At 43.8% G+C, this 27,780-nt stretch overlaps 1 protein-coding gene across 7 annotated transcripts in view; it reads left to right on the top strand.

Moving 5' to 3' along the window:
* The first annotated feature begins 1,186 nt into the window (after positions 1 to 1,186).
* slc4a7 (solute carrier family 4 member 7) overlaps positions 1,187 to 27,780 on the top strand; it is a 54,945-nt gene continuing 28,351 nt past the window's right edge. For 4 of the 7 annotated variants that reach the window (XM_080857578.1, XM_080857582.1, XM_080857583.1 and 1 more), the window contains exons 1-5: positions 13,228 to 13,791; positions 18,038 to 18,119; positions 23,858 to 24,004; positions 25,856 to 25,994; positions 26,340 to 26,500. In XM_080857578.1, coding sequence (XP_080713704.1) covers positions 13,729 to 13,791; positions 18,038 to 18,119; positions 23,858 to 24,004; positions 25,856 to 25,994; positions 26,340 to 26,500 — 592 coding nt within the window. In that variant the 5' untranslated portion in view covers positions 13,228 to 13,728. Of the gene's footprint in view, positions 1,295 to 13,227; positions 13,792 to 18,037; positions 18,120 to 23,857; positions 24,005 to 25,855; positions 25,995 to 26,339; positions 26,501 to 27,780 lie in introns of those variants that run through there. The other 3 variants (XM_080857579.1, XM_080857584.1, XM_080857581.1) reach the window with 1 other exon arrangement.

Genomic DNA, 27,780 nt, shown 5'->3' on the forward strand with positions numbered 1-27,780 from the left:
TAAAGTCAAAAAGTATACACTTGATCAGTGAAAAAAAAAAAACCATTTACATATAACAAAAAACAGCTCACAATCCAGTCTGTCAAAAGGCTTTTTCTACCTTGTCTGTACTGGAAAACTATGAAGATGCAGTGGACCATTGGATATAATCCTCCGGGTAGAAAAATATTTGCTTTTGAAAATGTGCATTTTGGAAGATTTGGGTAATTTTATTCATAGCTTCAGTTCCATTTTTATAGAGTCACGTTGCCTGTTTATCTCCAGTAACCTCCTTTTTATCAAGGGATGTAAGATCACTGTGGCATTTTCTAAAGGTTTAACACTGGTTTTTCTGATGTTTGACACTCTACTTTCCAACTTCAAAACTATAAAGACCATTGCTTCCTGGTCCCTTTGTCTTTGTCAGTGCCGACTTGCAGGTTTGACTTTTCAGCGCGATGTCTCCAGACTTAGCCCAAATTATATATTTTTTTAAGGCACCTCAGGAATTTGTTTTGCTCTTAAAGTTACCATAGAGTAACTAGTCAGACCAGTCATGATTTGATTGTACTTTAATATAAGACTAAGTGGGCCTAGTTTGATGGACTTTTATCTGTCCTCAGCAGGGGATGTGCTCCACAGACACATACCTGTTTTCTGTTCAGAAAGACGTTTTAGGCTACTAGTTTTGTTTTTTATGACTTTTTTGATCCAAATAGCCTATCTGTAAGTGCAACATAGAGGATTACCTCCACCTTTAGCAATTTGTGTATCTTTTTACCACAAGGGATAGGCTACCTGTTATAACTGAAGCCCTTATTTGCTCACATCATTTATTTGAGAAAAGTATATATTAGTATTATGTACAATTGTCTTCTTCAGTAACGTGCTTTGTTTAAGGTTACAAAAAAATTACAACCGCCTGCCAGATAGAACAGGTCAGGACTTTGGTACAGATACAGACACACAATCAACGCTGCAATTACGCCCGGCTCTTTGTCAAAAGAACAAGCCACGCCTGGCAGGACGTGCCAAACACGCCCCTGGTATTATCCAGTAAGCCTATTGGTTATCAAACGCCGGGCGCTGTAAATTGTGTGGCGTGTGCAACCTGTCTATCTGAAATGGGTGGGCTTAGTGAGTGTTAACGTATGTAAAACTGCCAGTCAGTCGTGTTAGCGCCTGTGACACGTAAAAGGGACAATTCGATAGTATATTCAAATTTGCCGGAGGAGAGGGAACGGAACAACTCGCTTCAGACATCGGACAAATGGAAGAAGAAGGGGGTGAACAGATGAGGCCACTCTTGACAACAGTGAGTAACTTAAACAGTAACAATCGTGTGTATTTTTTCTTATTTTAACTCTGAACTTACGCATCCAAACTGTTGGCCAGGTTTTCAGTCACAATATTTTTCAGGGCTCTCTTTGAGAAGAGGAAGGAGGAAGATATGGGGGTGGGGAATATATGATAATGATGTTTTGTTCTCATTTGTATTCTTCTTTCGAGATGTTATTTGAACATTGAGTAACCAGGCAGTACCTTTAGTAGTTTTATGATGCTATACAACGTGACGTGAAGCTAAAAGAAATCAAGTTGGAATCATCATCGTGTCTTTCATTGTTGTTGGGGACCATGTGTGCGCCAGGAAGTATCGTAGCCTACGAGAGGGTACTAGCTAGCGACTACGTCACTCTAACGGTGAATATTGTGTGTTGAAATAAGTTGCTCAATATCAGAATAACATTGTAGACCTCGTTAACTGACTTTTCATGTATTTTTGATCTTACCTGTTTTGTTTTTCCTGCGTATATATCATTTTTCCAACTGTTCACCATGCGCCGTTGTTTTGCATCTTCCTGGGTTCATCGCTTTAATTAAGCTACACTAGGAAGTAAGGCATCCCAGTGTGTCTGATACATGCAAATCTACCTTATTTACAGGTAGTTTTTAAAGCAGGGGTTTTAAGGGTTAAACACTCCGGTCATGTCGGAAAAAAGTAAAGATATATTATACAGCATGTAAAATTCTCCCGAATACGTTGCTGTAGGCTACGTTGAGTTCGGCTCTGGTGCCTGAAGCCAGTGTTGATAGGTTTTGTCCATACTGTCAGTTTACGATTGTATACGTAAAAATGACAAGGCACTCTAAGCATTTATTTGTTTAGTATCATCAGACTTACGCTAAAGTCACAGATATTTGTCATACTTTAGATTAAGCCGTATATTTTCACATCAACACAATGCCAGCCTGCTGCCGTCATAATGTTGTTCTTCAAACCATCAAATTGTTTGGCTTAACGACAGAGGCTAACCTGCAAAGTTTTCTACTCATCATGTTCACGAAGTCATCAATTAATAGACGGTCTCACGTTACCTCTCTACTCTACGTCACTGGCTCAATGTTGCGTTTAGTATTCGGTTTGAAGTTCTCGTACTTGCAGAGCATTGCACGGGCAATATGTGGCTACCTCTCCCTCACTCACCAGCTCGCTCTTTTGCCCACACCTTTTAAGGTTTGCTGATTCTGTGGACTCTGCAGGTAAAGTCATATCTGAAGAAAGGCGTTTAGGTAACCTGCATATGCCAAGTCCGCACTGTAGGTGTATGTTTATGATTTGTTTTGTGTATTTCTATCATGTGTTGTGTGCTTTTAGTTTTGTACCTGCTCTTGTAATGCACTTTGTGAACTTTACTTGAGTACTTTGCACTATGTGATCTCAAATCCATACTGAAATGTTGGCAGACGCCTGATATCAGGATTTAAGAAGTAATTTGTTTGCTAGAAATGTCACTGAGTACATTTTGTGCAAATTGTAGGATTAAATAATTAAGACCTTTGTCAGGTTTTTAATGGCACATGGTTGCGGTGAATTTATTTTCTGCTTTTTCCCATCTTGGACCATCCTTCCTCAAGGACCCCCCAGGAGCAATGGGCACCTTGTAGCGCCCGGGGACCAGGTGAAGTAAACTGTCCATCTTTGGTCAGGGATGGATATGTGTTCTGTTATTTTGCATGTTTTTTCGGTTGGGGTTCTTAGTGGAGGAAACCCCTTGTGAACCACGGGAGAGCATGCAAACTCCAGACAGAAAGGCCCGGGGGATAGCCCACCTGAGCACTGCTGGTCTGCAGACCTGCCCCCCAGAGCCAACAGGGCCCCATGCGGGAATCAAACCCATGACCTTCTTGCTGTGAGGCGCCAGTGCAAGCAGTGCAAGCACCTGAGCCACCGTGTCACGATACAATAGTTATTATGATTGTATACATTGCGAAATAAAGGCAATAACGTGTAGGCCGTCTCTTTAAGACCAGACAGAAAAAAAACGCACCATAGTTTTCACAGGTCAAAGTATTGTACGATTAGACCACACTTCCCCTCACTCCATCTATGCTCTGAGGCATAGGGGGCACATTCATCATGTTTGCTAGGCAGTCGCCTACTCCCCTGTGGTAACCATAGCAACCCTTAGACACCTCGTAGAGACCTGGGTGGTGTCTGTATGAACCTGAGAACCCCACTGGTGATTTTGGGCAGTGATGACCCCCATGTAAGCCAAGAGGTGTGCAACTCTGCACCATTTGTCTCATTCACTTCAATGCGTCTCTGCTGATGTTACAATGATCTGTCTTCTTTAGTGATAACCCCCCCCTTTCTTTCTTTCTTTCTCAGAGACTGGCACCTGTCCTGGTCTTGTTTACATTTTCCACTATTTATCTGGAGTGAGATGTCTATCAGTGGGTGGTTGAACTCCCTTTGAAAATCATTACAGCCTTAGTTATTGCAACAGGAGTTGAACATTTATCCGGGCAGCAGCATGGTTTGGCTAAAGTCTGTTTCTGGTCAGTGTAATAGACGGTAATGAGCATGGTGGTCGTTCATGTTGCACATTCAGACACTCTCTGTCACCCTCTTCCCCAAAGCCTTTTATGGCACACTCATCAATGGGCTTTATAAGCTCCGGTGGGAAGATGGAGATGTGCCTGTGCCCAGTGGCTCCTTGAAAGGAAATATCACTCTGGTCCTTTGGGTTTGCTGAGAGGACTCCCAAGCATCTTCCTTTCATCATCCACTTAGCTCTTTCACTCTCTCTCTCTCTCTCGCTCTCTCTCTGTGTCTCGTGCTCTTTCTTTTTGTGTATCTTGTGCTCTTTCTCTGTGTGTGTCTTGTGCTCTGTTTCGTGTATTCTCTTTCTCTCTCTCTCTCTCCGTCTCTTGCGCTTTCCTTTAAAGTAGACCTATTTCAGTTTTCTTTGTGGCTCATACTATCTCTCCCTTTAACCTTTCTCTCATCCCCTCTTTATTCCTGCTTGTAGCCATTAGAAAGTCTACTCCTTGATCTACATCTGTGTGTGTTTGTGTGACACGTGTGTATTTGTGTGTGTGTTTTTGTTGCATGAATCATAGTCTGAGTCGTGCAGTCTACAACAACCGGAATTGCCGCTCCTGTATCATGGTCATACATTAATTCCTTAGCATTATTGATCTTACATCATTTGAAACGGCATTTCATTATTGGGACCTTCTCCAGCCCCACTGTTTTGGAGCTGCCACCCACTCTCCAAACTCTTAACACATATTCCTGGCCATTTCCAGAGAAGTCATATTCTCTAGAGAGGAAGCACAGGAGACAAATGCAACGTTTGATGTGTCTGCTGCCTGGACATTAAGATTTCCAACAAAAACAACAGAGAACAAAAACTAAATTGTCTTAAAATTAAAGTCCTCTTTTCACCAAATGCATCACGCTGTAGCTTTCCGATATATGCCTAGGTGCATCAGAGGCATTGACACAAGACAATTTATATAGCATGTGTTTTAGAAATGACTCCGTAATGCGTGGTACATATGTGCATATTACTTTCTGCTGGTGTGATGGTGGAAACTTTAGATATTAGTAGGTCAGTGAGAGTGCACTCCCATGTGCTGAGTGAGTCCCCGCCCCCCCATCCCGGTGCCCCCCTGCTTTGGGGACGGAAGATTAGATAGCAGGAAGTGTGTTATTGTTCTCTGTTGGGGGAATCAGCAGGTCTCTGGGGTTGTCGCGGCAGCACGGACAATGTAGCCGGCGGCAGCGGGGACACAACCGTGAGCTCAGCAGGTTCCCAGCAGTCTGATCCTGCTTAGGATCCCGTGGTATGTCCAATATCCACCACCCCACACACACACACTCACTCACTCTACCGCCCACGTGCATGGAGGTGGTTTAGAGAGGATGTAAAGTTGGCTCATTCCAGAAGGAGTGGGTCCTACCCCCCACACACACACACACACACACACACACACACACCCTGAGGTACAGGAACAGGGGAAACATTAGAGCATGCATCACAAGCTGGCCTGCTCCATTTGCTTCATCATGGATTTTGACTCACCAGACTCATCCTTTGTGTGTAATGGATGACTAAGTAGCCAGTCCAGTCCCCAGTCCAGAGTTTATCATGCTGATGTCCAGTCCAGAGCCAGTCAGGCCAGAATTTCAAAGGAGGATCTATAGTTGGCGATTAGGCTGGAAAAGGTTATCATGACACTGGTGAGGGACAGTATAGACACAGACATCTGTGTCTTCCCATTGACCCCAAATGGTGTTTTCTTCTCTAGCCTCAGTAGTAAGCTTTGATGAGGAGTGCCCCCTTTTTTACTAGCCATGAAACCAACCTCATATTGCTGCCAAACCTCAGCCCCTGGCATCCTTTTGCAAATAAATTAAACCTTTCAAACCTGCCGTAAACACGAACAGGAGAGGCCTGAGTCGACTTCTCCAGTCTGCTGTGAATGGCAGGAAGAGTGGAATGAATTGTAATGCTGAGCCACATTAGTGAAGGCTGTGGTCTTGCTGCTGTCTAAGACATGCGTCATACGGAGAGGGAACCAAATATGCTGGAACGTCTTTTGAGGGAACTGTCGTGTGTATGTGTGGCCCTGATGGCTGATGTGTGGTGGCTCTAGGCCTTCAGATCTAACTGGTTTATGCTTGATTGTCATTTTTTTCTAATGACAGACCAGGCAAATGGAAAAGGAAATGACATAGAGGTTACGGATAGCAAACGCAGATATGAATGGAAAACCAAAGTTAAATGGTAGCCTTGTTGTTTTTATTTGATGGAAACTATGTGAAATCTGCACTTGATACAGGCCTATTGTGTACAGCAGTCATTAGTACTAACAAGTACTCAACAAAACCTTTCAAAGTGGTGTACAGGAAATATACCATGGTCTGTCGTGAATGAAATCTTCAATAATCACAGCTTATGCTCAGTGGGTTAGGGTGGGCTGTTATGCATGCTAAGTTAACACACTCAGGATCACGCTTTAGGATTTTGTTTCCATAGTGTAATTAGCCTGGTGGATTAGCACAATGGAAATGTCGTTGTATTTGGTCATGTTAACATTACACTGGACTTAAAACTCTTAACTCCCCTAGGTTCCTTTCACACCAATTTACACACTTCCTCCCTTCAGTTTGTATCACATGTTACATGAATAGCCTGAAGTTGAGTTATAAATAGGAAAACATGTTAAATACCTTGTGCAATTGGTTGGGGACTTCCCACAGCAGCCTATCCTCTTACTGTCGCATGCAAATTCTCATACCCAACAACCTAACCTAACCAATATAAAACTGCCTTACTATAGATCCTGAGCAGCAGGATGATAACACACAGAATAAGGGTTTGAGTGAATGTTCTTGCCGGAAACCCTTACAGGTGTCCAGTAAGGATTCCCTGAAGTGCCAGCGGTGGGTGGAAGTCTGGGAGTGCTTGAATTTTTCTGTAACAATGGATATCTTGTTGGCATATCTGTCCACGGTGACAGTGGTGATGAGGTGGTCTCTTCAATTGTAGAGCCAGCATTCCACTCAAAAAATCTTTCACACAAAAACACAGAGAACCGTTCATTTAGCTTAAATTTGATTCATAGATATGAAGCATTAACAATAGCTTAGCTTTACAGAACCTAAGACTGTGGCAAAGAAAAACTCTCTTTAAACAGAAAGAAACCCTTAGCAGAATCCAGCTCAGAGGGGGGACCCATCTGATTGAGGCCAGCCAAGTAGAGGGGTACCTGTATTGTTTTTCTCAGAACAATCAATCACAAGCAAGTCTGTCAGCTCTGACCAACTTACTATGACATATGCAAGCATTGCAAAAATGTCTTTCCTCTGCTTTGAATAGGTGTTTCTAAAACGTGTATGACCCATTGAAAGTTGGTTAAAGCTGTGTAAGTGAGATCACTAACTGACAACTTGGCCTAATGGATGATCAATCTAGGAGCCATTAGCAACATACATTAACCAAGACTCTTGGTTAGTTGCTTTTTGGGAACAATGTGTCGACACCTCTCTGTTGATCTTTAATGTCTGGTGTCCATGAAATGTATAGTACAATAAAACGTGATTAATGCCATTGTCATGATCTTAGCCCAAAAGACATGAAACATTCCACAAGCTGATGAGGTTTAGGTGAGTGAGTCAGGTAATGTCTTTCTGTCCTCCAGGAGAGGAGATGAGGCTAGGGGCTCTGTAATGGGCTTGGTTGTCTCCTTCCTCAGGGGCTCAGTATCCCAGTCTTGGTTTTGGTTGCTGAGCACTGCTTTGTGATGACCTTCATCCGCAGTTTTTATCACTGCACAGCTGTTTTTACCTTTGGCATCTGTCACACAGGCACTGCTATTTTGCTATTCTTCCCAATAATGTGTTTTCCGAGTTTGTTTCTCCGAGCTTCAGTGCAACACAGCAGTGGTGGTGAAGGAATGTGAATGGAGCAATGCAAAGAGAAGGACAACAAGAAGGACTTTGTTTGGCTAACTTGTGTTGCAGGTCATATGTGAGAATGGGATAATAGCTAAGTTATCAGTCTGATTCACAGCTGTACAACCTGGAATCACATAAATGCTGAAATTAACATGGATAAAAACTGAATTGCTCATTGAAAATTGGGTATGTACCAGCACAAAACAGACAATTTGGTGTGCAGAGCAATACTATACCATTCCAATATGCTGGTTGTCACTCAGTTCCTGGCAATTGTTTTGTGTATGACTTGCAGGATGGCATGCAGGAAGTCACATGCTCAGACTGAAGTTCACAGACTTTAGCTTGGCACTCAGTACTACACATAGATAATGTGGTTAGAATAATCCCTTTCTGAAAGGGTTTCTCTACTGTTTGTTCATAGTTTTCTGTTACAACAAACATCAGAGTCATTTTTGTTCAGCTGGCTTTTCTTTTACCTGAGGAGTACAATGTCAATGCCAGATTCTGAATGTTCCTGCACAGAACTGCCACCACACACTAGCACTGAGCATTCAGTCAGTGGAATGGATCATGGGTTGTTGTCATGGTCACTGGAAATCTTTAAGCCTTTCTGCGGAAAAGGAAAAGGTAAAAAAGATTTAAGTCAATAGCCTGCATTGGCACCTGAAACACAGCTGTGATTGAGACCAGGGAATCCCCCTTTCTGTTTCCGCTTCATTTGCTATAAAGCTCCCCCTTTACACACACACACACACACACACACACACACACTCTTTTCTCTTTAATGTGTAAAGATAACTGCTGGTAGGCTAGCAGTGGTATGAGCGAGAGGGAGGGAAACGGGATCCGATTGGTTAGGATGAAATGAGATTTTTTTTACTTGATTGGCTGATGGCTATGGGTTCTGTTACTGGAATAGACCTTCTGCTTCCTTTTTCGAACTGAAAGAGCAGCGAGCCCTGCTGTCAGCTGCCCTCTGCTTAGACCTTTTGTTTAGCTTTCTTTGGCTAAAGGTTTCTCTTTCTTTCTCTGTTTGTCACTCTCTCTCTCTTCAATGGATTGTCAGTTTTTTTGTTTTTTTCGAAGGAGGAGTTAATCTAGTGGAGTGGTCACACTAATCACCACACGCAGCGCGGAGCAAGCAGGCTGAACACATTGTACTCTGGAAAACACACACACACACACACACACACGTCACACAGACAGATACATACATAAATGCCCACACACTCTTACGCTCTCTGTAAGAAGACTGCAGAGAGTCTACCAGGAGTGTCCGCAGAAGGAGTACAAAGGACTCTGCAAAAAGTTCTGGGCATTTTATTTTCCACCGCTACTGCTATGGAGAGGAGAGAAGGCGATCACGTACCCCAGACGGTAGGTCTTCTGTACTCCGCTCATGATGGAATAAAGGGAGACACAAGAGGCATGAAAGGAGAGAGAGAGATGTAGAAAAAGTGAGGATGGTGGAGAGGAACGGTAAAGGACCGCTGTAATACTGTTGCCGTTGGGGCAAATCAAATATTCTGTTCCCTCCACTTTTGCATATCTCATTTGTTTTTGTTTTTGGCTTCACTGTTGTTTTGCTGTGGATGTTACTGCATGTCTGGATGCCCTTTGTAGGAATAACTGGCATCTGAGGAAAGGGGATGGCAGGAAGTAAAGAGCAGAACCTGTAGAAAACACAGCAACACACGACTCCTCACATGCATCCAGGAAGTGGGATGGTGAGGTGATGAGCAGAGTGTGGAGGTCAGGGTATGGGTGCTTTCCTCTCTTCTGCTGCGATAGCGTCTCAGCAGTTTCAAAGATCACAGACTGTTTTTGAGGAAGAGTTGATAAGAGGGATTAGTGCAGAAAACATTTGTGTGTTTGTGTGTGGCCTAAAGAAAACATGTGTGGGTGGATGGGAGTCTTTGTTTCTACAGTGATCAAAGTAGCTGTGGTTATATGAAATTAAGTTTGTATTCCAACAGAAAGGCATGGAGAGTGGTGAAGGGTTCACAAGAGTGTTCAGTAGTTGGTATTCCTGTCTTAGGTTCACAACTGCATTGGGTGGCATTGACCTTTCACTTTGTCCCTACAAGTTCATAATTAGTATTCCATATTGTGATATGACCATTTTGTACCAGTTTTAAAATTATGAATAGTGTGATACTCACCCATTTTTAACTTTTAAATTATTCTTTGTTTAAAGATGTTGTTTGTTAAGTCAAGCTGTTGTTAAACTATGCACAGTTTTAGCGTCGATTTCTACTAGAGAAAAGTGATCGATGTACGGTGTACGCTGATGAACTACCTTGCTGATGATTAGATTGTGCGGCCATGTTATAATATATGTGTCTGAGGTGGTTATAGGATTATCTCTGGAGATCTTTTGCGGAGCTATGCTCTGATAGTTGCCTTATTATCTTGCCAGCCTGGGGGAATGGAGCAGGATATGAGGGTAGTGACAGAAGACAAAATGATCATCCAGTAACAAAGAGCGTCTCAGTTTCAGGAAGTCTGTGTGTGTGTGTGTCCCTTCTCCTGTGTATCAGATAACATGAATCATGAACTGGTCATGCTGTGGAGAAGTACACACTCTCAAATACACGCATTTGGTAGGAATCCACCTTAGTAGGCAAACTAACACAGCCCCTGAGCTCATTTGAACAAGTTGGGAAAAGGACAGACCCTCGTAGTCCACAGCCTTGGTGCAGTCTCGTCTGAAATATTTGACACAACATCAATGCAACCAAAACCTACATTCCACAGGAACCTTGACCATGGCCTCATGCCTGGGATGGTATGGTGATTCTGTCTACTTTCCTCTGCGGCCCTTATTTTGAGTATTGGGTTGCAGGCTCAGGTTCTAATCCTCTGTAATTCTGTTAAGTATGGCCCAGATAAAGAAGGCTGAGTCCTTGGGTGGGATAATTCTTCTATCCTGCCTGGGTGGGTTTGTGTGTGTTTGTGAGAAAGAGAGAGCAAGAAAGAGAGGCAGCGTGAGGGGGAGAGAGATACAAAATGAGTCAGAACTTTGGCATGGCTGACTGTTGTGGTGATTTTAATAAGGTCGTGCGTACCAGACTTGTCACTTTTCCAATCATTATATTCAGAGAGAATGTAGTTGCTTCCTCCCATTGGTTGCATTTCCACTTTTCTTTCCAAACACAGAGGGTTTACTCAACCTTGTGGATTAAAACAAGTTAATAAAAGAAAGGGAAGTTAATTCAACCCTGTCGACGCCTTGGTTTCATTATCGAAAGTATTCATCAAACACAATTCCCTCTGCGCTACTGTTATTTTTCTACATGAAGGTATACAGTTTGAAAAATCAACAAGGTCATAAAAAGGTTACAGTTCATGTCAGTGGTGTTTCGTTGAACTTTCCCTCCCTGGGTTCTGTATATGATTGCTTGATATGATTGTGATTGTTTGGTAATTAAACAATAGCCATGCATTATCTTCCACCATTAGTTTTTTTGTGGTCTCTCAGAAAAAGAAAGACCATCCTGCCATGTGTACATTTGTTTGTCTCTATGTTTCTGCCTCCAGCTTCCTCTCTTGCACTCTCTCTTGTAGTATTCTGTAGTTGTATCTAAAGATCATCTTGTTATTAGGAACTTTTTCTCTTATTTTGCCTCTGTACCATCTGCTGTCAGCTTGGTTTTGCTTCCGTTTAACAGGCTTTATGGTCTCTGTCTATGCCCTTATTTACACAAAGGCTATGGGTTTTAATTTGAGTCTCTACTACTCATGTCCTCTATTTACCTTGTTTTCTTTCCACAACCAGTGAGGCCACGCAATAATAAAAATGTTTCCTTTTTGCTGGTCAACTATGTACGTATACACTCACAAGTGATCGTTATAATTTGCTCAAACCACTACTGTGTTAACTACCTGTAGGTCAAACCCCCTGACCCAACCCCTGTGGTCATGGTCACGTCAAAGTGACCAGGTTGCTGGATGGATTCTTTTGTGTGCTACACACAAAGTCATTTAATCAAGGCAGGAGAGTTTAAGGCCAGGTTCCCATTACAGCCACAACCTGGGAGGCTCACATTCTGTGAAATCTGAAAACCTACTCTTTCTTGTTGGCCACGTCTGCACTTGACTGATTGCGAGTACATCTCCTTGAAAACACACCAGTCATTTGAACTCTTGTTTTTGCACAAAATTAGTAAAGAAAGAGATAAGCTTATGGATAGTTCTTGGGTGGGTCAGTTCCAAAGTAATCTGCTGTTTTAGCAGATCTTTGCTTGCTGGGAACAGCATGCTCCAGAACTGGCAGGCTTTTTGCACAGATGTGCTCTACATTTATCGTCCCTATTGGCTTGTGAGCAAACCTTCCTTCTCTCGTATTGGCCAACAGATGGTTGCCCTGTTGCTATGGGCAACAGGTATGCATTCTCCTGTGTGGCTTACCGTTGACGCTCAGGAAATTGTCCCATAATGGCTCTGCAGGGCTTATGCCTGGGGCATTCTTAGGTGGGTGGTAACAACACAAACAAAAATCTCAAATCCATTTTTTAATCAGCCATTAGCAAGGATGCTTTCACAAATCACAATTTTACTGTGTACAATTTCAGTGAGATCCATTAATTCACAAAATGCAGCCACTCTCACAGAGCCCAACATGCCTCAACAACTATAGACCGGTTGCATCACACATCATGAGCACCTTGGAGACCCTGATCTTGACCCGTCTCAGACCTCAAGTGAGCACCTACTGTCCTGAAGTTGGTATTGAAGATGCCATCATCCACCTATTTCAGCTAGCCCGCTCTCACCCTTTCAAAGCCGCCTGCACTTTGAGGAATATAATCTTTGATTTCTCCAGTGCCTTTAATCCAGTCCAGCCTTCCCTGCTGCACGAGAAGCTCCAAAAGATGCAGGAAGACCTCCACAACCTCCTTGATTATTGACTACCTGATGGACAGACCACAGTTTGAGCGGCTCTAAGAAACTGAACTCTGTGCTGGGGATTGCCATTTAGCCCCAAGTGTTGTTTGTAGAGAGAAGGATATTGCACAAGATGCTCAACATAATGGCCAACACTACACACCCCATACCTGTCTTCAGCTGGAAGCTCCTTCAGCTCCGCTGCAATAAGGGCTGTTACAGGAGGGTCATTCTTGCCCACTGCAATAGAGACATCTACAATGACTCCCCCCTGAGCTGGGAGCGGGGACTCCTCAGATTGGCAATACGCAATCTATCTATTTCTATCTGTATCTATCTATTGATTTCTGTTTATATCTCTTTCTATATGTATATTATATATATAGAATATCCCAGGATGATGAAACATGTGGCACGTTGAGCCATGCCTCTGAGTGTTTGCCCTACATGCTGTTCCTTTTATTTTGTTGTGTCAGCCCACCCTTCACCCCCTTTAAACACACACACACACACACACACACACACACACACACACACATTAGTCTCATAGAGAGCTATAAATAACTCTCTAAATAAGTCTTCAGTCTCTCTTCTGACTCTCTCCTGGTAATGCAAGACAGCTGTGAGTGCGGGAAACACGCAAGCTTACTCTTTCAGTGCACCTTACAGCCAGGACCTTGTTTCTGCTCGTTCACCTGCTTGACTGACCACACAACCAACCCTCCATCGATCTTTTCAGCATTTGGACCGTGACCCTCCCCCCTCCAGAGTGAGCCCTCTGTACCTTAGAGGGCTAGGGCAGCCTCTAGGGGTGTCCATGGCTTGCCTTTGGTACTGCAGTCAACTGAATCAGTCTACTGAACAGTGACGGGTGATGGCTTTCCCCTGAAGTTCTGGATATAGTATTCGGCAATCATTCGTTTGTTTCTGAGGCTCCCCCACATTACCTCTTGCTCGTTGTCTTTCTTTTTTCATTTTTGTTACCTGATCTTTGCTGACCGGTGTTAGTGTTGTGATTTGGGAGTCATTTTTGGAAAGAGCACTGCTTTGTTTGGGCTCCCTTTTAATGGGACTGCCAAAGGGCAGTTCCTCCACAAGCTTGGGAAGTGATGCAGGACTTTTGGGGAGATATAGTGAATCAGAGGAAAGCCCGGGCAGTCCGATATGCAGCGGTATGTTTTGTGTTTGTTCATGTGCGTTCAAAGGTTTTCTTTCTGCATGCCAGTTTTTATTATGTCAGTGTGCGTTTGACATTTTGAAATCGAGTCAAGCATTTGCCTCGTGTACGTTTCGGCCCTCTCTCGTTTCAACCCCCTCCCCAACTAACTTGGTCGGTTGTAGATTTCTTGGCCTATGATATCTGTACTCTCTGACCCGAGAAGATGAACTTGCCTTAAGATTTAGACCATGGCGCTCGGACACTTCCAAAGGTTTGTGTCCTGTGTTTGAGTGTATGGCTCCAGACTGACTGACCTCATGCACTGATACACTGAGTAGGTGCACATCCTTCAACGCGGGCTCGGCATATGTCTGTAAAATTCCGACGGTCCCGGCTGGGAGTAGTGCTTTGGATGTCGTTTTGCCCTCTCGGGTGATACGCGATCCCACGACGCTCAGGAATTCTGGGAACATGGCCAGGAGCAAAGCTTGTATACTCTCTCTCTCTCTCTCTGTCTCTCTCTCTCTGTCTTTCTGTCTTTCTCCTTCTCTCTCTCTGTAGCCAGTTGGTTACTGAACTCTGTTTTATAAAGTGCTTCACAAAAAAGGTTATGTACTCTCTTGAGTAGCCCTACTGTTCATAAGGAACTCTTTTGAAGTCCTTTGCTAAATGTAGCTCTTTCACTAATGTTGACATTTTGACTTGGGTTTGAGTTCATTGAGCTATGAGCCATTTGCAGTGCCAGGGCGAATGGAGACGCAAACTGTGGATAGTTTAAGAATGTTGTTTGACTTGTTTAAAATAGGGAAAAAAGACTGATCCTGTAATGTCACTAGTTACATAAGACAGGATATTTTTGTAAAACCAAGATGAAAATGGAAGTTCTTTGACTTCTGCTACTCTGCTGCTCTGTATTGACCTCAGACCCCAGAACCCACCACAGCTCTTCATAAAAAAGCAGAACGTTTATTTATAAACTTCAGAGGCGGTTGACCTCACAAATAAGATCAGATTTGTGGCCGATGAGGCTGATGGTCTGGAGACCCCCTAAGTATTACGGTTATGCCAAAGTCGTCACTGAAAACAGCATGACCACTGTCCTGTGCTGTGTGACCTCATGTCAGCGGCTGCAAGGGTAGGTCATATGTAAACAGTTTGAACTGAGGAGTCGATATGGTCATAGAGTAACAAATTGTGATGCTGTTGGAAAATATTCTAGATTTAAGATCTGGCAACCCCTGGGATCCACTAAAGGCTAGACGTACATGAATGATGTCACTGTTTATTTGACACCACATGACCTTAAACAGTTAGCTAAATGGTCTCCTAGTTTTTCTACTCCGATGAAACCCTATAGTGGGCTGTGTAGTTAGGGCAACTCCCTCTTAAAGACATGGAGGCTATTAGTATAAGTAAATTGGGGAGTTCTTGCTAGGCATAGCAAATAATTACTGGACTGTGGTCACTTAATTAAGCCTCCGTGATGTGAGTGAGTCATGATGTGCAAATTATTTAGTTTGTTTAACCATGATAATGCTCTGTGGAGCGGATATAACCTTTCACATCTGTCACAAGCCTGAAATTTGTGAAACTGGATTGCAAGGGATTAAACCTGATTAAGTGACTTTTTCACTTGCAAGTGCTCCCTCAGGATTGTTCATATACATGGGTGAAGCTTTCTCACTCCTTGCTATGTGAGGGATGGTGGGAATTGTGAGTATTGTCAGGGGCTTCTGTACAAACATGCAGCTCAGCAGAAGAGAGGAAAGTAGGGCCTTGGAGAACTGGTGCACTGGGAGGGATACAGACCCTGTGTCTACAGTACGTGAGACTTTCCGTGATTTAACCTCTCCCTTCAAAGGTGAAGAATGGCTGTTGCAGAGAAAGCAGATGGCTCTTGTCGATCGACTATTAGCATGCTAGCAGTGCTAACGCTGACTAGCGAGGGCATGGTGATAGCTTGTTTTTAGAACTAGCATGTTGATTGCACTAGCCGGCACACTTGTACACGAAAACTTGTAGGGCCAATGGGCGTGGAAGGCAAATTATTAGAAAATATGCGATCCAGCAGTACTGTACAGTATATTATTTTGTGTGTATGCAACTTAAAATGGCCAAATTGCTATTCAATTCATGTAAAGGATGGCTAGAGGGCATAATGATTTAAGGCATCTAGGTCTTTATAAACGTAAAGTGTTACATCTATGCACAGTATGATGTTATTGCCATAAAATATCAGACGCCTAAGGACTGTAAAATGGGCACATTTTGTAATCTGATTTTACTCTAATTCATAGCAGGACATCCTGTTCTGGGTTTAACCCTTTAATAGACTTGTTTGACTACGGGACATTTAAATGGTTGGCTCAAGATTGTACTTTTTGTATTGTTGAAACGTAAGGGTCCATCCATGTGGTCAACAGTCTTCATGGATTGTCATGCAGTTCATTCAGACACCCAGTTTCTTTAGAGGCATTTTTTAAAGAGGCGACATTTGCAACTAGGGCTAGCCAGCAAACAGAGATTATAGCATACAGTTCTGCGCATGCAAGCAGAAAGCCAGACCTTAGCATTTTGCCATGAGAGGAATCCCATTGCATATGTCCACACTCTGCTCTGACAAGGAATGTGTTTCTGTCAGTCACCTAGTAGATCATTTCTCAGCAGACGGTCACTCATGTGACGTGTGAAAAAACCTATACTCTGTCATCACTTGGCTGTACATCTCCACATCTACCATGCCAAGTCACACACACACAAGCATGCAAACGCAAATACAGTCATTCACACACAGCTGTTGTGCCAAGGTGTAGTTCCATCTGCAGCAGACGCTACAGCCTGCTTGGCAGGCAGACTGAAGCGGAGGGTAGAATAGAAAGTAAGGCAGAGCATGAGTGATTTAAAAATTCAGACCAAGGTTGCATCACGACTTGTTTGCTTAACTTCTGGACCGGCTCCAGCACAAACACTCACCCACTTTACTCCAGGCAGGTGTCTCCTGGCTGGTCCATATTTATCCCGTTCCTTGATTCATGACACCTGTTCAGAGGCCAAGACTAATCTCCTTTCTACCTATTGTACCGCTTTAAGAAGGGGGCTGTGTCCCCTTTGATCTGTGAAGCCTGTGTTCTTAGTTCGTCTTGGGAAGTAAAGGTAAAGGTCCGGTACTTAGCACACGCTTTTATCCAAGGCGATTTACAAGAGCATCCTGCGGTGGCCCGGAATCAGACCCAGATCAGACTTGACCAGATCAAACCCAGATCAGCTGCGCAGAGAGCAGTGATGCTAAACACTGTACCACCAACACCCTTGGAGTCTGATTACGGCAATGTTCAAATGTCGGTCAAAATCCAATTTATATGCATATCCGATTTGAATCAGATCGTAACCTCCTGAGAACCAACCCATAGACTTGCTTCCTCGGAAGTTGATTTTTTTTTAAAGGAAATCACACACCAAAATTTGGATGTCACTTTTTTTTTCTTGGTTCCAAGGAGGATATGAACTAAAGAATCAACTGATAATTTGGCGTGCCGATATTATTGGCCGATCTTTCATATTGGCAATTGTAATGGCAGCACTATACAACAATTTGTCACTTTTTGAGGTTTGGTTCTATAGGGAACTAGTTTTGGTAATATCGTCAAATTCATTTTCATAGCATATGGTCATGTGAAGCACAGATTAACACCTGTGTCTTTCCCAATAGTCATCCAGGACATGCCCTCTGTAGTTCTGTGTTTCCGGGGTGGAACACCCTGCAAATATGGAAGAAAAGTTTTAACAACATTAAATTGTCAGCTATACTGCCAAAAGACACCAGTTAGTGTGTTGACAAGCTTCTATCAGTGCCAACTGGGCTATTGGTGGTGTTTGCAAGGCTTTTGCATGCCAACTTTAAGCAACAGATGGTGCATTGCAACTTATGCAACACGCTTGCTTCCGAGACTGGGAATCTCAGCTGACTGCTGCGCAGTAGGGCTACAACGTGTCCTTTCATTTCAAGTCTAGAATTTTTCACATTCGACAGTTACATCGCTTGCCGTTTGTGGAGGTCCAGTTACAGTTGCCAAGTTTCAAGGCTGACTTGGCGTGAGAATTGTGTAGACTTTCTTTATTTATTTAAAGTCTATGAACAAGAACCCTTTCTTTAGGTTACCAGATCATTTTAACAACATTATGTCCCATTTTAATCAGAACCCATGTTCCTCCTATGAAGTCTATGTTCTTCTGAGTTCCTCCTTGTTATCTTTCTGCAGGGTAACGATGAAGAGGCTGTGGTTGACCAGGGGAAGACCAACTCCACCATCCACACAAACTTTGAGAAGGAGGAGCTGGAGAGTAAGTCTTTCCGTCTCTTGCAGAGCATCACTCCGCTTCACTTTCTTTTTACCCCTCTCTCGTTTTTATTGTCAGTTTCTCTCTGTGGTTTGTTTTCTCTCACTCTCCCACTCTCCCATTTCTGTTTCACTGGCTTTCACACACACACACACACACACACACACACACACACACACACACACACACACACTCTCTCTCTCAACCTCTTGTACCATCTGGTGTTAGTTTTTTATGCATTAAACTGTATATTCTGAAAGGACACACTAATTAAAACCATTTCCTTCTTTTGTATTACTCACACAAACATGCATGCATGCAGATATACCCCTAGACAAGCAGTCTTAAACACCCCTTACACACACACACACAAATGTATACTGCACTTGCAAACACCACACAGCCATTCAGACATGCTGTCACATGCATACCCCCCCTCCCCCCACACACAAACACTCACCTCCGACTCACTCTTGTGACTCACAAAAGACTCCTAAGTGATTCCAGCACATGACCAGCTTTCACTAGCGGCAACAGTACTGGCAGTCAGCATTTTATAGGTTAGCATAGCCCATAGTACACACAGGGAAGTGTTAACGTACTTACACACACACACTCACACGCACGCATGCACATGCACTCACTCACACACCCACAACACTCAGAATTTTAACAGGCTGTTCAGCTGTTTTGTGGGGAAAGGGGTGTCTTATGCCAAATGTGCCCACACTAAAATGCCTAGAAAGATATATATACACACACACACACACACACACACACACACACACACAGGGTGAGGGAATGTCCTGGAAAAGCCTGACCTACATTCCCGGATTGGCTTCTTTTCGGGAATGGTAGCATTCCTGATATTTGAACTAAGCATTGATTCCATCTGGCAGAGCCAGGAAGAGACCACGGCTGTGCACCTGGTGTAGTACACACTAGTGGGTTGGTTTCCGTCATGCGCGCGCACACACACACATTTGCATAGAGGCCATAGTACTTGTATGTATACTCACACACACACTCCCATACAGGAAGCACACGTTATATTACCCTGTGCTCCAGTATGATCATTTCTGAGAACAGGATCCATATAATCTAGTGTCTACATCCCCTCCCCTCTCCTCCCCTCCCCACTCCTAGCATAACAGCGTTAGTTTGGATTAGAAACCCACCCTCTGTTTATTACAGTAATAATATCCAGACAGTAATTACATCCAGCCAAAGACTAGCTTGTGCTCTCTGTCTGTCTCTCTCAGTGTGGACACATGTGTCCAATTTCCGATTTCAGTCCGATTTAAATTGGATATTGGACACGTGTCTCCCCAGAACTAGATTCATTGTGTCCGACTTGAGTCCGACTGGACTCCGATGTAAACCCCTGGACACACGATTCGATTCCGCTGGTAATTGGACTGGGCGCGCATGTGTCTCTCGTATCTGATTCAAATTGGACAACAACAACTTTTGCACGTGCTTGAGATCGTGCCCACAGACATATAAATGCATCATATATAATGTATAAGATATGATAAACGCTGCTAGACGCTCAGTTCTTGTGCTCCCTCTCATTCACGTTGAAATACTGAAAGCGAAACTGAAACTTTGAAACTGGAACGCAACTGTTTGGGATAGAACGCTAATTCAGTGAACAAATATTTTCATATTACTTTGCACCAGTTGTTAGTCATGTAATCCATTCATATCGATGTGAATCAATCAATACTAATACAACTTTAACTGTGGTGTGTTTTTGTTTCATTTCACAACGTATTTACTGTATAATCAACGGTAGCAGATGTAAACATTCCGCATTTGATTTGAACTGACACGGCCAAGATCTAGATTGGTCACTGCCATGTGCTTTGAGATAGAGCAGTTAACCCCCCATGGAGACCCCATGGAGAGAATTGGATGGGATCGGAGTGCTGCCATCATGTGCTACAGTATTGCCAAAGCATTCGGGTTTCGGAAGATACATCTGAAGGGAAAGTCAGAAGTGGAAACAATAAAATAATGAAAGAAAGCATGATATTAACAACAGCTGCACATGTCAATGATGTGACTTTATTGACTGTCCCTCCATTTATGGCAGGAAGTCACATATTGTGCAGTGAGGACAAGGGATTTCTCCAGGGAGGTATGAAAGCCTCTCCTTACTGCTTGCTAACGGGAACTCAGGAAGGACCTCGCCAATCTTTTTAAAATAGCTTTGCCAAATGTCCTCATATTTTGCCACTGTGTCAGGAAGTGCAGCTCTGCTTCTACTGTTCCTTGCCCGCAGTGGGGGCACAGTCTGTTTTCCTCGGGCAGCCAAGTTTCTCTGTGCCTACCCACCTCTATGGCCAGGCTAGGACCAAATAGAATTGCATGTTGGTGTGAGTGGGGGTATCTGAAGAACTCAGGCTCAGGACCAGCTGAGTGATTGGACACGTTTCTTTGCTCAACTCTTGGTGTAGCAGGGCTTTATAATGATATGAGTGGGAGTCACTGCTTTTTATAAACTGTGGATATTGGCCTAAACCTGCCCTGCATGCATTGCTTGAGGCACATCTGTGTACTTTAAGGATGATTTTGCAAAACTCTGCATGCAAGGTCTCTATTGGGTGTTTTTCCCATTTGTTGAATTCTTGATTTTGTAAGTGGACCCCGCACCTCACTGCCGTAAAGGGCAATTGGCTCAATTACTGACTGTCTGTCTCTCTCTCTGGCCCCATTTACACCTGGAATTACAATGTGTTTTGGTTGATCGGATTACAATCGGTTAGTGCTTCACCACATGAAGGTACAGGTGCAAATGTACCCAAGACACATTTGAGGACGGATTGTGATCTGATCGTCCAAACCACCACTGGAGGGGGTCACCGATGCATTGTGACCACACTGTACACAGGTCTAAATGAAATTGCGTTTTCTATCCATATACAACAACTAAGGGGGCAGATATACGGACAATTTGCGCAACTGAAAAGTCGTCTTCTATCTTTTTTGTTGTTGTTGTTTTGGACCTGTGCAAATGAAAGGAGGATGTGGCGTGAGCTGGACACAGTGATCGGATGTCAATCAAATCTTAGAGTGAACACTGGAGACACATTTTAATATCAAATTATTCAAATTGTATCACCTTAAAGGCAAGGCATGTTTATTTATAAATCACGTTTCATACACAGAGGCAATTCAATGCATTTTACACAAACAAAAAGAACATCCACAGGAAGTAATCAAGCATGATTGAGCTCTAAGACTTGCACTCTGTTCTTACTTCACTTTACTTGTTATTGTATTACTTACATTTTTAATTATATTCATCTCTTTTAGTTACTACTTTATGAACTTTGTACTTTCTTTTAATTATACATATTTGTATTCATATTTTTAAATATTATATTGTTTTAAGCTCTTAAGCACTTTCGTTGTTCCTTTTGCTTCTATGTGTGTAAAATGCATTGAATTGCCTCTGTGTATGAAATGTGCTTTAAATAATCATGCCTTGCCTATACATATATGTGTTGAGACGTGAATCTGAGCCTCTGTGTGGTCATAGTCTCACAGTTGGATACTATTGAGCCCTGTGATAGAGGCTGCGGCTGGGGATATTCGCTTGGATCATGTGAAATCCTTGGCAAGTACAAACACGAGTGGTATTCCTGGGAGAGAGTGTTACTGGCAACCACACTGTTCAGAACACACTGTATTCTGGAGGGGAAAAGTGCACTGGCAGTTTATTAGTTTGAGTTTTAGTGAATTGTATCTCCGTAGGCCACCCTCAGTGACCCTCGGTGCCCTGGTGGATGGCTTTAGTCATGTCCTGGTGAGATTTCAGCCTGGTTAGGCAGAGAGACAGGTTACCGCCGACCTCTGAGCTCTTTGTTGCTCCTCACACACTCCAGGGGTTTGCAGACTATAAATTCAACAGCCAGCCCACTGGGTTTGTGTTTGCACCCATGAGCTTGCCCAGAATCCCATAGTACAGTTGTTGGTTCAGTATAGGATCAGCTGAACATTTTGTCTAAACCTAAAAGGACAACACAGCGTTTTTATTCGTCACTTTAGTGTTGGATGCCAAATGTTAACAGCCTGGATTTGGTACTGGGAATCCATTTTGGTTGTATCTCTGCCTGAACTACACACTGTCTGACTATTATGGATTTGAACTTCAATACTATTAAAATATACTTTCTTTCCCTCACTCTCTCCTGCCAGGGGAGGGTCACGGTCATGTGGTAGTTTTAACCTGGCTGTGCTGCTGTCCCTGGTGCAGGGATTAGCTCAGTCATTTCACACTGAGAGCTACTAGCTTACCTCGGCCCATGGGCCAGTATGAGGCGTAGCGGGTAGTGGGACTGAGAGAGAGCGTGAGCGTCAGTCAGAGAGAGGGAGTAGTCTTCCACTACAGCATGTTATTTACAGGATCTCAAGAAGAGGTTGTTTGATGCTCAAAGAAAAGGGAAGGGGGCCATGTTCCGATATACTGGATATCCAGAGACAACCAGAGGGGAATGTCTAATCACCTTATTAGAGTCCATCTTGTGGAGTCTCAAAAACCTTTTACAAACATGTATACTCCAACAAGACCAACCAAAAACCGAGTGATTTGGTTTTTAACCAAGTTTCCCAAAAAATAAGGCTTCCTGTATTGAGGCAAATCTTGTGCAGTGTAGAAGAAAATGATCCTTCTCTTCTAGTCCCGCTTTAGGATTCAGCCGAGGTCTGGGTTCGTTTTGTTTCATAGGGGCAAGCCTGAACTGGTCACACTCTAATTGTAATCATCCTTCTGTGTGTTGCGCTGTCTGTGTATTCCCAGTTTGTGCTCTCAGTCTATCAGTGAGCAGGGCAGTAGTGTCTCCCACATACATGAAGCTAGTCTCACTGGTAAACAAATGAGGAGTGTGGGTGTGGCTGTGAGTGTGAATGTCGAAGATAGTCTGACTAAATGTAGGTCATAGACTTCGAGGAATTGGTTGTTCAGACGGACATAAATAATTCATTCATTCCTTTGTGTGTGAGTGAGCGAGTGAGCAAGAGGGAGAGAGAAAGTGAGAAAGTGTGTGTGTGTGTGTGTGTGTGTGTGTGTGTGTGTGAGGTGTTGAGCTCTTTTGAGAGTGTGGCATTTGCTGACCCCTGTTAAGACAGAAGTAGAGTTTATAATATAACATCTCTCCCTATCTCTCTGTCTCTCTCTCTCTCTCTGTGGCTCAACCTAGCTAATACGTACATGTAAGCACACATGCCAGACATTCATGGGGTGTGTCCAGTGTCCTCTATAACACTATATAACTGATATGCTGGATCAGTGAATGGATTCATCAAGGAAAAACAATGCTCAGTCAGCACTCTGAGCAGCTGTGTGGGTACAAGCCCTAAACCGTCCCTTCAACAGTGCCCTGGGGGATCAATAAAGCATGTACTGATCAGTGTCTGTCTCTCTCTGTTTTGCTCAGCCCTCTATACATTCACACAGTTCATATTGATCTGTTTGTCTCCCATTCAGTCCAGCTATCTGTCTACACATTCAACTGTCTGGCATCGAGACAATGTCTGTCTGTTTGTTTACCTTTCACTTTTCTCTCTTTTCTACCCCTGACCTGTAAGTCTGTCAATCTGTCTAGGGGTCTATCTGACCATAAATCCATATATCCATATGTTGATCCTTTCCCCCATGTATACATCCATCACTCATTCGCTCCTTGCTCATTCATTCCTTCATTCACTCTGACGTGTGTTTCTTGCCTCTGCAGGTCACAGGGCGGTGTATGTAGGCGTGCACTTCCCCCTGGGCAGAGAGAGCCAGCGGCGGCGGCATCGTCACCGAGGCCACAAACACCACCGCAAGCGTCGGGAGCGGGAGAATGAACGCGAGGACGGACGCGAGTCCCCCACCTACGGTACGGTTTCCATGGTTTCCGCATCCCCGTAGAGAAAGCCATTTCACAGCCCTTGTGCTTGTACAAGGTCTACAGCCCCCGTAAACACTGCCATAGTCAAGCCTTCAACAGCAATGTCATTGTTGGGTTCATCACTGTCAGGAATAGGGTGATTGCAGTCCATGCATTCCTACAGATGTCATGTCCTGCAAATGGTTATTCCTATTCATGGGGTGTGTGTGTGTGTGTGTGTGTGTGTGTGTGTGTGTGTCTGTTTTTTAAGGGTGGTGGTGAAATTTGTTTAACAAGAAGGTGAAAGCATGCTGTATGAGAGGATATGACTTTAATTAAATTGATGAGGATATGAGCTGGTTTAGGAATGCACATATGTTTTATAATGCACCATGAACTTCCTGTTGGTGTTGGCATTTCCAAATTGATTTAGTGTGATCTTTTCTTGAGCACATTTCACCCTCTGAGGCGTGCTGTGGAAAACTATGACCATTGATTGGGCGATCAAGGTGGTGGGTTGTTGTGGCATGCATGCGAGTCTCCGGGCCTCGGGCTTCTCTTTTTTCCTTCCTGTTTTGCTGACCTGTTTCAAAAGCACTTCGCCTCAAAATTTGCCATCTTGTTTTCTTGTTCCCCTCCAGCAATTACAACAGCTCGTAGGATGCATGTGAAAGCATTGCAGTAAACATTGAACTGCAGTGACTTCTGGCTTGATGATTAAGTCTAGGTTAGCCCCCTTGTTTTAAATCCCATATAAGACCTGTAAGAGGGAGGTCCAGAGACAGGAATGTCTGTCTTAATCATTACCTCTGGGTTAACCCCCAATTACACAGGGCCAGGTTGATGGATATGGCACTGAATGCTGAGATGGGTTAAATAGACAGAGGGACGTGATGCTGTCTGTTCAAATCAAAATGAGATAAATGGGATAGATAAGCTGAGACAGACGCAGGGGGGCACAGTGTCATGTTTTGGGGTTCAGTAAGTCATTGAAACAGCCAAAACCAGATCGCAGCTGGGTGCTCCAGGAGCCAGGAGGAAGCAGCTGACTATGACAAAGATTCTGCGCTGATCTGGCGCTGAGAGTGAGCGTAAGCTACCTGTAGTCAGATTTGGTGCTCATTCGGCACTGAGAGTGAGCTACCTGTGGCGCTGATGCGTCACTGATCTGGCACTGAGAGCGAGTGAGCTCCCGGTAGTCCGATTCGGCGCTGAGAGTGAGCTTTAGCTACCTGTAGTCAGATTTGGTGCAGATTTAGCCAGAGTTAACCAGTAGGCCTATAGGAAATTAATGTATTATACAGATGATAAATGAAACGGTTAGTTTTTAAGCACTTTTTAAATGTACCTGTTGCTGAAACAGACTGTAGGTAGGTAGGTAGGTAGGTAGGTAGGTAGGTAGGTAGATCTCTTGCTATGGAGAAATGGCAAAGACAACCAACCCTCATGAGGAGCAGAGTGGTCGAGAGGGGTAATAGAGCTGAATCATAGCATTTAAATCGACAGGTGCCGATCCAGTGGCTGCCCCTATAGGCCAGAGTGAGGGATTTAAATTTAATTCTAGCAGTTACATTTATTTTCATTAAATTTAACAGCCAGGTATGTGTTAATTTAATTTAATTCTAGATATACACACGACTGTAGACCGTACGGCCTGGCCTCTCACAAAAAACATTTGAATGTTAATGAACGCAGTGCCAGCCTATTTGGCATGGTAGATAAAAACATTTGTCATGAAATAAGAACCATGGAAACCATTCAGCCTCCTCTGCTCTTGTTCGGGTTGCTGTAGAGTAACTGTGAGCGTTGTGCTGCTCCGAGCCAGTGTGACCCTGACCGTGCCCTCTCTCTTATGTGCAGACACTCCCTCCCAGAGGGTGCAGTTCATCCTGGGCACAGAGGACGACGATGAAGAGCACATCCCCCACGACCTCTTCACCGAACTGGACGAGCTGTCCTTCAGGGACGGGCACGCCTACGAGTGGAAGGAAACAGCCAGGTGTGTGTGTGTGTGTGTGTGTGTGTGTGTGTGTCTGTGTCTGTGTCTGTGTCTGTGTCTGTGTCTGTGTCTGTGTGTGTCTGTTTGTGTGTCTGTTTGTGTGTGAGGGAAAGAGCAAGCGAGAATGTGAGAGAGCGAGAGAATGTATTCGTGTGTCTGTGTGTGAGTCAGTGTAATTATATATGGTGGGTGGTCCTCCAGCTGTGTGAAATGCTGTGCACCTGTGTGACTCTGTACTGTTTTTATGGCGTATGTATGTATGTATGTATGTATGTCTGTATGAGTGTGTGTGTATATACGTGTATATATATGCACATGTTTATACGTGTGTTTATGGGCTGGCAGGTGGCTGAAGTTTGAGGAGGACGTGGAGGACGGCGGTGAGAGATGGAGTAAGCCGTACGTGGCCACACTCTCCCTGCACAGCCTGTTTGAGCTGCGCTCCTGCATCCTCAATGGCACCGTCATGCTGGACATGAGAGCCAACAACATCGACGACATTGCAGGTGTGTGTGTCTGTGTGTCTGTGTGTCTGTGTGTCTGTGTGTCTGTGTGTGTGTGAGAGAAATAACTTATACATATAAGTCGCATACAGACACAGATGTTGTATCTGCATGTGTGCACAGCATATGAAACATTTTATGAACCTTGGATGCATTATGACAAGGCTACGTATTTGTATGTCTGTGTGAGAGAGTCTGTGTGTGTCCCTGGTTACCCTGTGTCTGCCTCTAACACTACGCTCCCACAAGGACATGCTGCTGGTCAAGAGCTGGGAGGAACATTACTCTGATTAGCTGAAAGCATTTGGTGATCTAACCTAAGTATCTAGCCCACATAAGGACACAGCAATTATCTGAGCCTGGGTTGAGATGGGTGTAGAAGAGCAGGGACACCTGAAAACAGGCCTTGTGTACTGCCCTCTACTCACTCCATACTACATGCCATGTGCCATTGGTTTTGACAGTGCATACTTGTTGCAGGCTCAGAAATTGGATTGGTACAGGCTTGCAGATTAGGGCGGTAACATAAGCACACTTCTATGATGCTGCGTCATTAAACACTACCCTATGAATTTGAGTGTGGTGTGCAGTGTGGTTCCTGATCATAGCACTCACTTTTGCTATGTCATTGCACACTAGGCTTATGGAGGTATGAAGGCATCTACGGAAATAACAGAACATTATTTGTATTAATGTAATATAAGGCTCCCCAAGTGCAAAGAAGGTGGCTGCGAGTGTTCCGACCTCGTTTAGAAATACTTGAGCTTACCTACCTGCGGTGCATCCATTGAATTCCACTTGACCCTCTACACTTGTGCAGACGCCTAGACAAACCGCTTTCATGATCCCACTTACATCTGAAGTTAAATGCTGTGGGCGTGATCGGAGAGCGTAAGGGAGAATAAACGTGACTGAATTGCACACAAAGTGGAGGCATGCAAAAAAAGTGTGCGCTCAAATGGAAGAATACTACCTAAAACTCTAATGTTACCCCTCAACTCACCATCTGGACTGCTAGTTAGCAGATTCAGGTGGTTGGCTCCAAAACCTGGGCCGGATTCGCCTCTCCAACCCTGACTTTCCATCTCCGTAGTAGATAGGTTGCTTGCCCTGGAGCAGTCTGTAATAACCACAACCCTCAAGGTCTTGCATTAAATTCCTCAGTGGCCTCTTTGATCTTTTTGTAGAGATTAAAACTATTCAGTGTGCCTTCCAGGCGGATCCACTTTCCTTTAAGATGGTGTCAGTGTTAATTAGGAAGGTCAGACCCCCTTCAACTCCCC

The sequence above is a fragment of the Sprattus sprattus genome, assembly GCF_963457725.1.
Source record: "Sprattus sprattus genome assembly, chromosome: 19".
Lineage (NCBI taxonomy): Eukaryota > Metazoa > Chordata > Actinopteri > Clupeiformes > Clupeidae > Sprattus > Sprattus sprattus.